This window comes from Syngnathus scovelli, chromosome 3 (assembly GCF_024217435.2).
Source record: "Syngnathus scovelli strain Florida chromosome 3, RoL_Ssco_1.2, whole genome shotgun sequence".
NCBI lineage: Eukaryota > Metazoa > Chordata > Actinopteri > Syngnathiformes > Syngnathidae > Syngnathus > Syngnathus scovelli.
Window position 1 is genome coordinate 10,827,365 of NC_090849.1, and position 13,153 is coordinate 10,840,517.

The following is a 13,153-nucleotide window of genomic DNA, read 5'->3' on the forward strand; positions in this document are numbered from 1 at the left end:
AAAATTTAACTGAGTACAAAATAGCCCCCAAACAGATCATTATAGTATGTACTACCTCTAGGTCCTAGAGGGGTAGATTATCTTCTCTACGATCTTGGAGACTCCAAGCACACAATAAAATGAATATAAAATAAAAAAAAAGTGGATTTTCCCTGATATGTCTAATATGGAAGGTGGACGGTGTAAGGAAACTTTAGTAGACAGAAAAAACCCACACCAACCAAACTCCAAACAGAAAGGCCTAGGCTGAGATTCAAAATTGGCCCTCTCGACTGTGAGGCTGGAGTGTAAACCACAAGCCCACCGTGTTGCCTCCATAAATATCCCACTTTTTAATTTCTGCTTCGGTCTTGTCTCTTAGTGGCTGCAGCGTCCATGCAGTTGTGATGCATTTACTTGCAATTCAACATTTGGAATCACAGCTCAACGAGTTGTGGCCAGTTGTCAACTCATGAAAAGTAGTTGCAGAACCCTGCACACTGCACAACACAACTGAATTCTTCAGTGGTGTTCATCCACTCTTCTTTTTTTCCCACGCTACTGCAAATTCTCCAAGGTCTTCTGGTGCCCCCCAAGGGAGGCATGAGTTATTTTTTTAAATCTGCTGCTCTGAACGTAAACAAAACTTGTCTTGGTTGAATTGCTCCCTTCCTGCAGCTGTCCCATTTCATGATAAAATACCATCACTGAATGCATCCATAGAGAGTGGCTATGTACAGGTAGCATAATATTCAGTTACTCCTCTTTATTTCATGTTCACACACTGTAGGCTACTGCAGCTGCACTGTGATCAAAAAGTAGTAATGGGAAGTGAGTGAGAGAGCAGAATTAAGCCAAGCTATGTATATCGTTGACATGGGGCCAAAAACTCATAAATCACATTGTGGTGAATTTTATATTTATTTCTAAAATTTACACTATTAGTCAGTCCACCCGTGTGGGTGCTATTTTCACATATCATTGTCCAATCTAAAGGGTTGAAAATGGCATGTTCTCGTCCATGATGCAATGCTAATGATTGTGCAAACTTGACATTGTTGGGGTCTCCTGAAAAGTAACTATTTTGGAGGTACAAGATTTTGGCCCGACACTAGCGATATCTGAAATATAGCACATGAAATTTATAGGGAGCAATGTTCCTTTGCTGGGGTTCAAATACTGTGTATTAATGCAGAAAAGCGCATTTTTATGTTCTTCAACTCTATAATACTATAAAGTCCAAGTAATTTCCTCATCGTCAAGACTACTGAGTTCTATATTAGTATGAAAATTGTTGAAGAAGTTAATGTTGGTTGGTTCATTCAATTCCCTCCTCCATTCAAAGCTGGAATGTTTTATTTTTATTTTTACTTCACTTTTGTGCTCAAAATAAAATATTCTATTCAACTCAAAATTTTAAAGTATCAAATTAATTCTTTCCTCTTCTTCTGCAGGTCTGACCAAAATGTTGTTCATCCAGTACATTTTCTGCTGCAGCCTATTAATGCTACTGGAGCTGGTTGTAGCCCAGTACGAGCACCTCGGCTATCCACCAAGCTATTTGGAGCCAGAGCAGGAGCAGTACTCTGGTCCCCAGCTAGCGCCTGACACGCCCAGAATTCAACTCAGGCTAGGAGGAGACAAGAGAAAACACAACGAGGGTCGTGTAGAAGTTTTCTACAACAACCTATGGGGAACTGTCTGTGATGACGACTTTTCGATCCACGATGCACAAGTTGTGTGCCGCGAGCTGGGCTACTTGGAAGCAGTTTCATGGTCACCATCAGCAAAGTATGGGAAAGGAGAAGGTATTTGATGGCGCTGCAGTTATTGGAGGCTGAGAAATGTATATGTACAGAAACACTTCTTGACTCAAGCAATCTCTGCATGTTTTTATATTTTTGTCACATAAGTATAAATCTCAACTAATTAACCAGGGGAAAAATAAGATAGCTAGCTTTTTTCCATTTTGGGCTTTTTGTCATTGGTATCTGGAATTTGCTTCATGGCCACTTTTCCATAATTCTCTCCGTACACAAGACTTTTCCTCTCTTGGTTCCACAACTGGAGCCCCCCCACCACCACTATCATGCCATTGTCGAATAATATTTTTTTCCCCCATCAGGACCCATCTGGTTTGACAATCTCCACTGCACTGGCAAGGAAAAGACTTTGGCGCTGTGTCCCTCAAATGGGATTGGTGTTTCCGACTGTAAGCACAGCGAAGATGTAGGCGTAATGTGCAGCGACAAGAGGATCCCCGGATTTAAATTTTTCAACATTCTTCCCAACCATTTGGAGGTACAGCTCAAGCATAATTTAATCACTCTTTGTCATATGTAATATTGTTGCACTAGTCTGTGGTAAGGACCTACTTTTATGATAATGCTTTCAGAAATTTACAAAATTCCAATGATGCTGGGACGTTGTATAAAACATAAATAGAAACAGAATACAATGATATCCCAAGCCGTTTCAATTTATATTCAATTGAATACAAAATGTACAAACTACACAATGTTTAATTTTGAAACTGATGAATTTTACAATCTGTATGAGCAAGTAGTCTAGCAATTTATGAACACTTTTACACATGGTACAATTTCAAGACATTTTGAGTTTTAATCATTTACAATGCATACTATCATCAAAAATTTCGGAGAAAATTGAAAACTCTCTGCATGAAAGTGGCAGTCCTAAAACCCAACACTGAATCCCCGTGACCTTTGATCCGATGGGTGGCAAAACTAGTGTCATCTACTATGCAAAGTGAAAGGCTATCCATATAACAACAACAAGCTAGCCATAGTATAGCAGCAAGCGAGCTATATGCAAACAACAAGCTTCTCTGGGCCTGAGTTCATCTGAGTTGGGCCAATTGTAAAAGTATGCTGTTGTCTGATGAGCCCACATTTCATATTGTTTTTTGAAATCATGGACATTGTGTCCTCTGGGCTAACGAAAAAATGGGCCATCATGAGTGGCCCGCCAGCAGTCCTGACTTGTCTCCCATTAATTGTGTCGTGCATTATGACATAACAAAAGAGTGTTGACTGTTGAGCAACAGAAGTTGTAAATCAAGCAAGAATGGGGAAAATTCCTCTGCCAAAGCTTTAAAAGATTTGTCTCTTCAGTTTCCAAATGCTTAATTACTATTGTTAAAAATAAAGTAAACATGCCCGTGTCCTTTTTTTGCAATCTGATGCAGGCATCAAATTAAAAATAACCCCCCCCACACACACACACACAGTTACATTTTAAATATCTTGTCTTTGTAGTATATTCAAATATAGATAAAAAATAATGTGTAAATCTTTGTATTCTGTTTTGATATACTTTGTAAAGTTGGGTAGTACACAACATGCATGTACACAATTATGGAAACCCAAAACATATGTAAAGTTTACAAACATTGCAGCCAGGTAGCTTCATTTAACTGGCTCAGAATGTAATGTTTTCATTGACTGCAAAGGATTTTTATTTAAAAAATAAATATAATAGCTTACATCACCTTCCATAAAGAATACAGACAAAATTGAAGACTTAACAAGGGTGCTAGAATTGAAGATTGAAGTAAATATTACCATTGGTAAAGCCTGTAGTGAGGGCATTTGGGACAAAGCACAAGTGAACTCCCTCTTAAATGCAGGTCATCATTTTTTTTTTTTTTAAACAGCTCTGCACACTTGAGGTCAATAGCAATAGCACATCCCGACTCTCTGGTTTAATAATAGTAATTTCCACACATCTTTCACTGAGTGTGTGTAAGTAAAAGTAATGTTTAACTGGTTTGTTTGTTTTAGGTACCAGCACTTATAATTGTCAGAGTTGGCTGGCAGGCTGGATGTTTTCAGATCCTGCTGATTTCTAGACTGGACAATTAACATGAAATTACTTTCAAACTCAGTTATTAGCTTTCCGTGCATGTCTCTTGAATGCACATTCCAATGTTCTGAGAACACTGCAGCGCCTAGCTAAGTGAGCAAGGACCAAATTGTGGGCTTCTCATGTTAATGCTATTATTGTGTTGTTCCCTCTTGGACTGTTATAATTTGTTTGTGGAAGTGGGATGTGTCTTTCTTTGTCAATTGCATGTGTAAATGCGTCTATGGTATCTGAAATGCGCAGAAGTTGATGTAATGCTTTAAAAAAGCTCTAGATGTCTGATGTCAAGCCGTGTGGTGAAAGTCTGATTCAGCGTTTCCATTCTAAAAAACATCTGGACCCCATGCCACACCGTATGCACACTGCATTATCTGGAAGCGGTATCCTGGTGACACACCCAAAGACACTCTGATGTGTAATAGTGGTAATGATTACATATAGTTGGAGGTTTTGTTTGATTGGATGATTACTGTGCTCCAAGAGCATGTAGGGGAGCCACCGCCTTTTTAGGTGGCGCTAACCTCAATTCGATGTCCAGCAAGCAATTCACACACAAAGGAAATATCCAGCCAATGAGCTAAGAGGGAGGTGAAACATGAATCCTTGCATGCATGTGTTGCTGACCTTTTACTAATGCGGTCAGATTCTCCTTTGTAAGTTCTTCACTATGTTACACTTTTGAAATTAAATAGTAGGTGTTGAATCTTGAACATTTGTTAGAATTGGCTATTATGCCACGATACAGAGGTTTCCAGTGGAGTATATTTGACTTGATTGTCACAGTAAGCTGAGCAGTGCACAATTGACACCGTGAGTTTACTGAGCCTCACTCTATGAAATATTTGGTTTTCTGTCTGTGTGTTTGCATTGCTGCTTCACCATTATAATTGAATCGGCCACTGGGAATTCTCTGAGGTCTGAACTGCATTCATGAGCATACATTCCATTCTATTTTTCAACATCTTCAACATGTAGAAATTCCGAAGTTTATGAAATGGTTGGCAGTTCCCACTTTTATGCAGCCTGAGGACACAATTTCATTTACCGTATTTTCCGGACTATAAGTCGCTCCGGAGTATAAGTCGCACCAGCCATAAAATGCCCCAAAAAGTGAAAAAAAACATATATAAGTCGCTCCGGAGTATAAGTCGCATTTTGGGGGCAATCTATTCGACAAAATCCCACACCAAAAACAGTCATGAACGAGCAACAACAGGCTAAACGATAGCAACAACAGGCTAAACGATAGGTATGCTAACGTGACAAACACAAACAAAGAGCTGAGAACGGGCCTGACGTAACATATAGAGTGATTAAGGACAACTATTACATGAATAACATGTTTATAAAACCATCAGTGTCACTCCAATTCATTAAATAGCAACAACAGGCTAAACGATAGGTATGCTAACGTGACAAACTCAAACAAAGAGCTGAGAACGGGCCTGACGTAACATTTAGAGTGATTAAGGACAACTATTACATGAATAACATGTTTATAAAACCATCGGTGTCACTCCAATTCATTAAATAGCAACAACAGGCTAAACGATAGGTATGCTAACGTGACAAACACAAACAAAGAGCTGAGAACGGGCCTGACGTAACATATAGAGTGATTAAGGACAACTATTACATGAATAACATGTTTATAAAACCATCAGTGTCACTCCAATTCATTAAATAGCAACAACAGGCTAAACGATAGGTATGCTAACGTGACAAACTCAAACAAAGAGCTGAGAACGGGCCTGACGTAACATTTAGAGTGATTAAGGACAACTATTACATGAATAACATGTTTATAAAACCATCGGTGTCACTCCAATTCATTAAATAGCAACAACAGGCTAAACGATAGGTATGCTAACGTGACAAACACAAACAAAGAGCTGAGAACGGGCCTGACGTAACATATAGAGTGATTAAGGACAACTATTACATGAATAACATGTTTATAAAACCATCGGTGTCACTCCAATTCATTAAATCCATCGATCGTTCTTTGTCAACAATGGGTGCGCACGGCTGAGGGCGCTTGCGCTTCAAAATATTCCACAGGCTCATATAACGATAGATAAACTATATTTTAAATAACTATAATACAAGCCAATAATATTATCAAACCATCCGTGCACTTTAATTCCATTAAATCCATCGATCAAATTCCTCGTCCTTTGTCAACATCGCCGCGCGTGCGCCCTGACGTCAGCCTCGTCTTTATTCCACAGATCTACTATATAACTATATTGTAGCGTTAACAAAGTACAAGGATAGACGTAGGTTTGGTAAACGGCTCTTTATTAAACAAAACAAACTTCCAAGCGTGTGGCGGCGTGGACTTCCAGACAGACCGGGCGTGCATAATGGCCATGTCCGAGCCCCGCGCACCGTTCGTGGACAGCCACTCGGCCGAGCGTCGGCCCCCGACTCAGTAGAGACCGGGCGTGCGTAAAAGCCATAATAGTTTTTCAAACCTTCTATGTCACTCCAAATCCTTAATTCCTTCAAACTCTTTGTCCTCCGTGTCACTTAGAAATGATCACCGCTAATGATGCCGGTAGTCCTTGTGTGGGCACGTTTGTATGTAAACAACCGGCGCGCCGCGCTACTGACGTCACTTGAAATAGTAATGAATTGGTACATCACGGTTCTCCAAACTTTCTTTCTGCTGCTCGATTACTGTTTTCAGCTGCATATTTTACAACTTGAAGTTTGTAACCTGCAAAATATGAGTTTCTTTTTGGTGCCATTTTTCTTAAGCCCACCCAGTTGATGAGTCACGGCCAACGGTAAAATTTAGAGCGCCCTCATCCAGTTTCGTCTGAAAATATAATTTTTTTTGGTTGTTTTATCAAAGTCAAAGTCTGCTTTATCGTCGATATATTTTTTTATATACTAAGACACACAAAGAGATTGAAATTACATTTCCACTATCCCTCAGTGAGATAGTACACATATGCATACAAGCAACACAAAAAAAAACAAGAAGGCACTAACAATGAATAAATAAGAGTATTGAATAAATGATAAATAAACAAATAATAATAAATAATAATAATAAATATAAGAGGAGCAAAAATGGAGCAAGTGTACATACAGCAGACAGTGGACTTGGATATGGTGCTTTAAAGTGTTAATTGCTTTATTTGTTGTTTTCTCTATTTTTTTATGTTTTGAATATGTTCAAGATAAAGAAATAAAAGCATGTGAAGTGATCAACTATACTAAAAATAACATGGGAAGTGGTCAACTATACTTGTAAGTGATGTCTTAATGATTAAGTAAAAATTTGTGAAAAAAAAAACATATATAAGTCGCTCCTGAGTATAAGTCGCCCCCCCCACCCAAACTATGAAAAAAACCGCGACTTATAGTCCGGAAATTACGGTAGTCTAAAAATATGAACGCGAACAAAAACAGTATGTCCTGAGACTACACATTTCATAAGGAAGGGCAACTGATGTGTTGGACAACTAAACACACACGCACACGCACACATACACTCACACACACACTCACACACGCTGTCACATGTGAAGCCTCAGAAAACCGGTGAGCTGTGATTGGTTGTCTCCTGAGACCTGGCAACTGTGATGTCATTTTCAGTCAACAGCATGTGGTAAAATTGCTCTTTTGCCTGTTTAGTTAATATCTGAATTAGAAGCGTCCACCTCGACGTTGGGGAAATGATCAAGTTGGATGAGGACTGGGGCAGCGGTTGAACAGTTATTTAAGGCATTTAAAGGCAGAATCAGTTTCTGGGCTTGATGGAAATAGAAAGATAGTAGAAGGGAGTTGCTTGTAGCGTGCAGTGACCTGGCTGTAGTCTTGAATGAACTTCCTGTAAAAGTTTGCAAACCCCAGGATCTGTTGCAGCTGCTTGCAGGAGGACAAAACTTGACAATGAGGCACTCAATCACAATAATTGCAAAGACCCTGCGAGACAAAATACAGACTTAATTTGTTGATCAAACACTAATGAGTAATGAGTCGTACAGTATTTGTGAGGGTTAGCATTGGCTCTATATATTTCTGATTTATTTAAGAATATATTCAACCATCATTTCTGAAAAATGTTTTTGTTAACGGACAAGAAATATAAATCTTAACTAAGTGCCAGTTTGTCAGGTCCTGTGCTGCTTCTGTTCCTGACGAAAGCTTTGCATTTTATAAGAACAGAAAAAAAAAGTTTGAGAAATAACAAGAGTCAACACATTTGAATTGATAGTTTATGTTGTTTGGCTGCAGCATTTCTCATCCCCGAACTCCTCTCATGCACATACACTTTGTAAGAAAATTACACTGAGTCACCTCTTGTGCAACTCACATTTTCCTCTCTTAGGTCACCCCCCCACTTCTGAGAACATAAATTTCACTTTACTCCCTGTAAACTTCCAAATACAGTATGTCCGCGTTGAACTGTAAAATGGTAAAATGCTTTTGTCAGCTTTCATCATTGCACAGTAATTGTGGATTTGTACATGGTTATTATCTTTACAAAAAAGGTTTCAGAAATGACCATCTTCATACAGATTTAATGTGGGTAGTCACTTTTTTCTTAAATTGACAACTGGTTGGTTCAGCATGTCTAAATCTCACATGGGGCAGTTTATGTAAATGATATCATGCTTTTTATTTTGAGTCAAGGCATCAATCTTTCAAGATGCAAAAATCATGTTTTTAGCATTCAGGTCAACATATTGAAACTAAATTGTCAGCTGCTAATGCCTAATTCACTGAACCAGACGGCTACGTTGCGATCTTCTCTGAAACGCCGCAAGGAATAGAAAGCATTGGAGTCGAGACAAGGAGATGCAATACGGGGTTCCTCAAGGAAATTCCCAACTCCCGCATTAGTTTTGCATTAGTATTAAATAAAGCCAAAAGGATTTTTCAAATATGCAAATAAATGATAAATGATTCATAGCAATTCAGTTTAACACTTGCTGGGAAGTCACATAAGTGAGCTCTAAATAAATTATATTGTGGCCAAAATGGGGAGAAGTATTTCTGTAACTAGGAAATGTTCCAATGTGCCATTAAACATCTTGTCACACCTTGAATACTGCCCAGTAATTTGGTCATCTGCTTCAAATAACAAAGTGTAAAAACCATAAATGGTTCACAATAAGGCTGCCAGGTTAGCTCGCGATTTTTTTAAATACACACATATTTTAGAAATGCCTCGAAATCCCTTATGGCTTCCCGTTGAAAGGAATATTCCTGCCATCTTACTTTATTCAGATGTGTTTTATTCAGAAAGAAACCGCAGTATTGATTATTATTATTATTATTATTATTATTATTATTATTATTATTATTATTATTATGTAGAAAAATCAAATAGAATAAAATGACTTCATTGTCATTGTACAACTGATGGACAACAAAATTAAAATACAAGTACAAAAGTCATTTTCAAAAAGAATTTAAAAGGACACTTAACTCAAACTAGCTTGTACTGCCCTTTGTGGCTCAAAACATTACTTATTGACATTAAAGGTGAACTCTGGCCAATTTCATCACTTTTGATTTCTCTCAATTTCCCTTTTCCATTCATTATGCCAGTATTACATTTCGTGGCATGTGAGTGTTGGTATGTACATACTGTATGTAGGTGTGTAGGTATGGATATAGAAATATATATCAACTACCGTAATTTTCGGACTATAAGTTGCATTTTTTTTTTTCATAGTTTGGGTGGGGGGGGGCGACTTATAATGAGGAGCGATTTATATGTGAATTTTTGTGAAACCGCGATAAACGAACTGCGATGTTGCAAGGGATTACTGTAATTTGAATTTCAAGTGACGTCAGCAGCGCAGCGCGGCGTGGCGCAGCGGCTGTTTACAAAAAGGACAAAGATTGATTACGGGATGACGAAGATGACGAAGGGGCCCACGTACTACCGGCATCATTAGCGGCTTTGTTTCTCAGTGACACGGAGGACAAAGAGTTTGAAGAATTTAAGGATTTGGAGTGACACAGAAGGTTTGAAAAACTATTATGGCTTTTACGCACGCCCAGTCCTACTCTACGGAGCTCTCTTTCACCTCCGTGGATAGAAGTCGGGGGCCGGCGCTCGGCTGGGTGGCTGTCCGGGGACGGTGGATGGGGCTCGGACATGGCTTTTACGCGTGCCCGGTCCTACTCTACAGAGCTCTCTTTCACCTCCGTGGATGGTAGTCGTGGGTCGGGGCTCGGCCGGGTGGCTCTCCGGGGACGGTGAATGGGGCTTGGACATGGCTTTTGCGCACGCCCGGTCCTATTCTATGGATCTCACTTCCACCTCCGTGGCTAGAAGTCCGCGCCACCACACGCCTAGAAGTTTGTTTTGTTAAATAAAGAGCCGTTTACCAAACCTTCCTTTCCTTGTACTTTGTTAATGCTACAACATCAGCCGTAGCGCATAGTGAATACGGCTGGTAGGATTATTGGTGCTTCGCTCCCCTCCCTGAAGGACATTTACACCTCCCATCTCGCCCGCAAGGTAACCTCGATTGCGAGAGATGTGAGTCACCCGGCTCACTCTTTGTTTGACCTTCTGCCCTCTGGGAAGAGGTACAGGAGCCTGCGCTCCCGCACCACCAGACTCGCCAACAGCTTCTTTCTCCAGGCTGTTAGGACCCTGAACTCGCTACCCCCTTCTGCGTAGCGTGCGGCACTGTTGCGCTTTTTCTGGAATGTCTGCTGTACGCGCACTTGCTCCTTTTTTTGCTCCTCTTATTTATTTATTTATTTACTGTGTTATTTATTCATTATTTATTCAGCACGCTGTTGTTATACTTGTTTACTTGTTTGTCTGTTGTGGGCCATGTCTTGTCACCGTGGGATAGGGGGGAACGAAATTTCGGTTTCTTCGTGTTTCTTTGGCATGTGGAGAAATTGACAATAAAGCTGACTTTGACTTTTGACATAGTTATATCCTAGATCTGTGGAATAACGACAAGGTCAGGGCGCGCGCGCGGCATTGTTGACAAAGGACGAGGAATTTGATCGATGGATTTAATGATTTAGAGTGCACAGATGGTTTGATAATATTATTGCTTGTATAATAGTTATTTGATATCTAATTTATATATTGTTATATGGCCCTGTGGAATATTTTGAAGTGCAAGCGCCGTCAGCGTTGACAAAGAACGATCGATGGATTTAATGAATTGGAGTGACACAGATGGTTTTATAAACGTGTTATTTATGTAATAGTTTTTTTAATAACTCTGAATGTTACGTCAGGCTCGTTCTCAGCTCTTCGTTTGTGTTTATGTCACGTTAGCATACCTATCGTTTAGCCTGTTGTTGCTCGTTCATGTCTGTTCTTGGTGTTGGATTTTGTCAAATAAATTTCCCCCCAAAATGTGACTTATACTCCAGAGCGACTTATATGTTTTTTCACGTTATTGTATATTTTATGGATAATGCAACCTATATTCCGGAGCGACTTTTAGTCCGAAAATTACGGTATATATTTTCTTATATCCACTTACCATCTCTGGCATCATTTGTGATTTTACAGTGAACCAATACTATGTATGAGGTTTAAGGCACTGTAAATATAAGAACGCCGTTTAAGCTTTATGTTTTTCTGTTGGTACCCCATGAAGAAAGCTTTTGTTGAAGCAAAAGCAAATCGAGGTCCTAGACAACAATAAATGATAATACATCGCGAGACTGACAACAATGTTCAACAATATGAGATAAGAAATACTGCAAAATTATTTCATGTAGGAATTATTGCTGAAGCTTCGTATGTTACATACATGAACAACTTCCATCGTTTCAATTTTCTAGTTCACTTTGTCAAAGCATTGGGGAAACATCTGTTTCCACTTTGCGAACAAATGAGGTTTTTAAATGGGGCGTCGCAAACTGGGCCATTTTGGAACTGTATAACTGTTGTTTTGTAGTGCATCCATTGTAGACACATAATACATAAATACAATATGAAGGTACAAATGTTTTTTCCTCCTCAAAATAATTTGCTATTCTTATAATATACAGTATTGACATAAATTGATCGACCCATTTACAATATAGAGTAACTTAACAAAAGGCATTTCTGTTGGAGGCTTTACCTTACCAGCATGGCATCTTTCCCCTGCATGTGATGTGATTTCTGTTGCTTTTGAAAGCTGTTGAAGGCCTCTATTAGAAACACGTGTTCATAAGACGTGTGCTGTTTTTGCTGGCACATGTTCATCTGCTGCACAAGAGGAATGTACTGTAAGCACATCATGGTCAAAAAGTTGAGAAACCTCTAAAATGTTTTACGGTTAATATATTGGGTTGCTGCCTTACTGTGGCATGCACGTAAGAATATTTATATCCTGTACATACACCCTTAAAACTGCTGGGTTAAAAGATTTCCTGGGTTGGTCCATTTTTAACCCAAATTGTTGTTTCAAAGCCAGCAGTGGATGGCAGTGACTGAAACATGATGACACAAACTATAGCTTCACATTCCTATAAAACTACAGTAGTCTACTTACTAAGAGCTATGCTGTGTTCTGTAATATAAAAATAGAACCAACAAAATATTGTCTTCCCTGTACAGTAAATTGACTCTGCGAGATTGAAATGCGATAAGATAGCCTCTTCACTTCACTATTTTTGACACATGGAACTAAAATGAAAAACATAGTTTCCCGGAGAATGAGGACTGTGAGATAGTATTCACTATCTGTCACCGTGATAACAATTTCTACTTAGAAGCAGATTAACGTGATATGGACCAGTAAAAATGGAAAGTGCAATTTGTTGGAAACACCTCCCAAAAATAATAAGGTCTATCTGCTGTCAAGGGTTTTAATGTTATTATTACAGTCATTCATTCATCTTCCATACCACTCCTTCCATTATTATTATTATTATTATTATTATTATTATTATTATTATTATTATTATTATTATTATTATTATCAATTTGTGATTGGGTATATAACTGCTCGATGTTAGAAAGGCAGAGCACGACTTGAGTTTTACACGTTGAAAGAATAGCTAAAAACATTTTTCAGTGTTGCACTACCTATTTGTGAGTATGATTACAGTGTTGCTCTATCTTCAGTACTGGTTTCATGGTGACTGTCATCTGACAGACAATTTTTTAAGTGTTTGAGGGCTGTGTGGATTTATTTTAAAAACCTTTAAAAATGTTCATGACGTGTAGTTTATTCTGTCAAATTTAGTAGTCTGGATCGTTACCATTTGTGGCAAAATTGTCTTCACTGCAAAACATAAATAGATATAAGTAAATTAATTAAATAAATAAATAAATAAGTAAGTCACT

General features: G+C 38.7%; 1 protein-coding gene across 1 annotated transcript in view; it reads left to right on the forward strand.

The window, feature by feature from the left end:
- loxl2b (lysyl oxidase-like 2b) overlaps nt 1-13,153 on the forward strand; it is a 41,158-nt gene that overhangs the window by 7,028 nt on the left and 20,977 nt on the right. Inside the window, exons 2-3 of the mRNA XM_049764245.2 lie at nt 1,434-1,787; nt 2,105-2,280. Of these exons, the coding sequence (XP_049620202.1) occupies nt 1,445-1,787; nt 2,105-2,280 (519 nt within the window). The 5' untranslated portion in view covers nt 1,434-1,444. The remainder of the gene's footprint in view (nt 1-1,433; nt 1,788-2,104; nt 2,281-13,153) is intronic.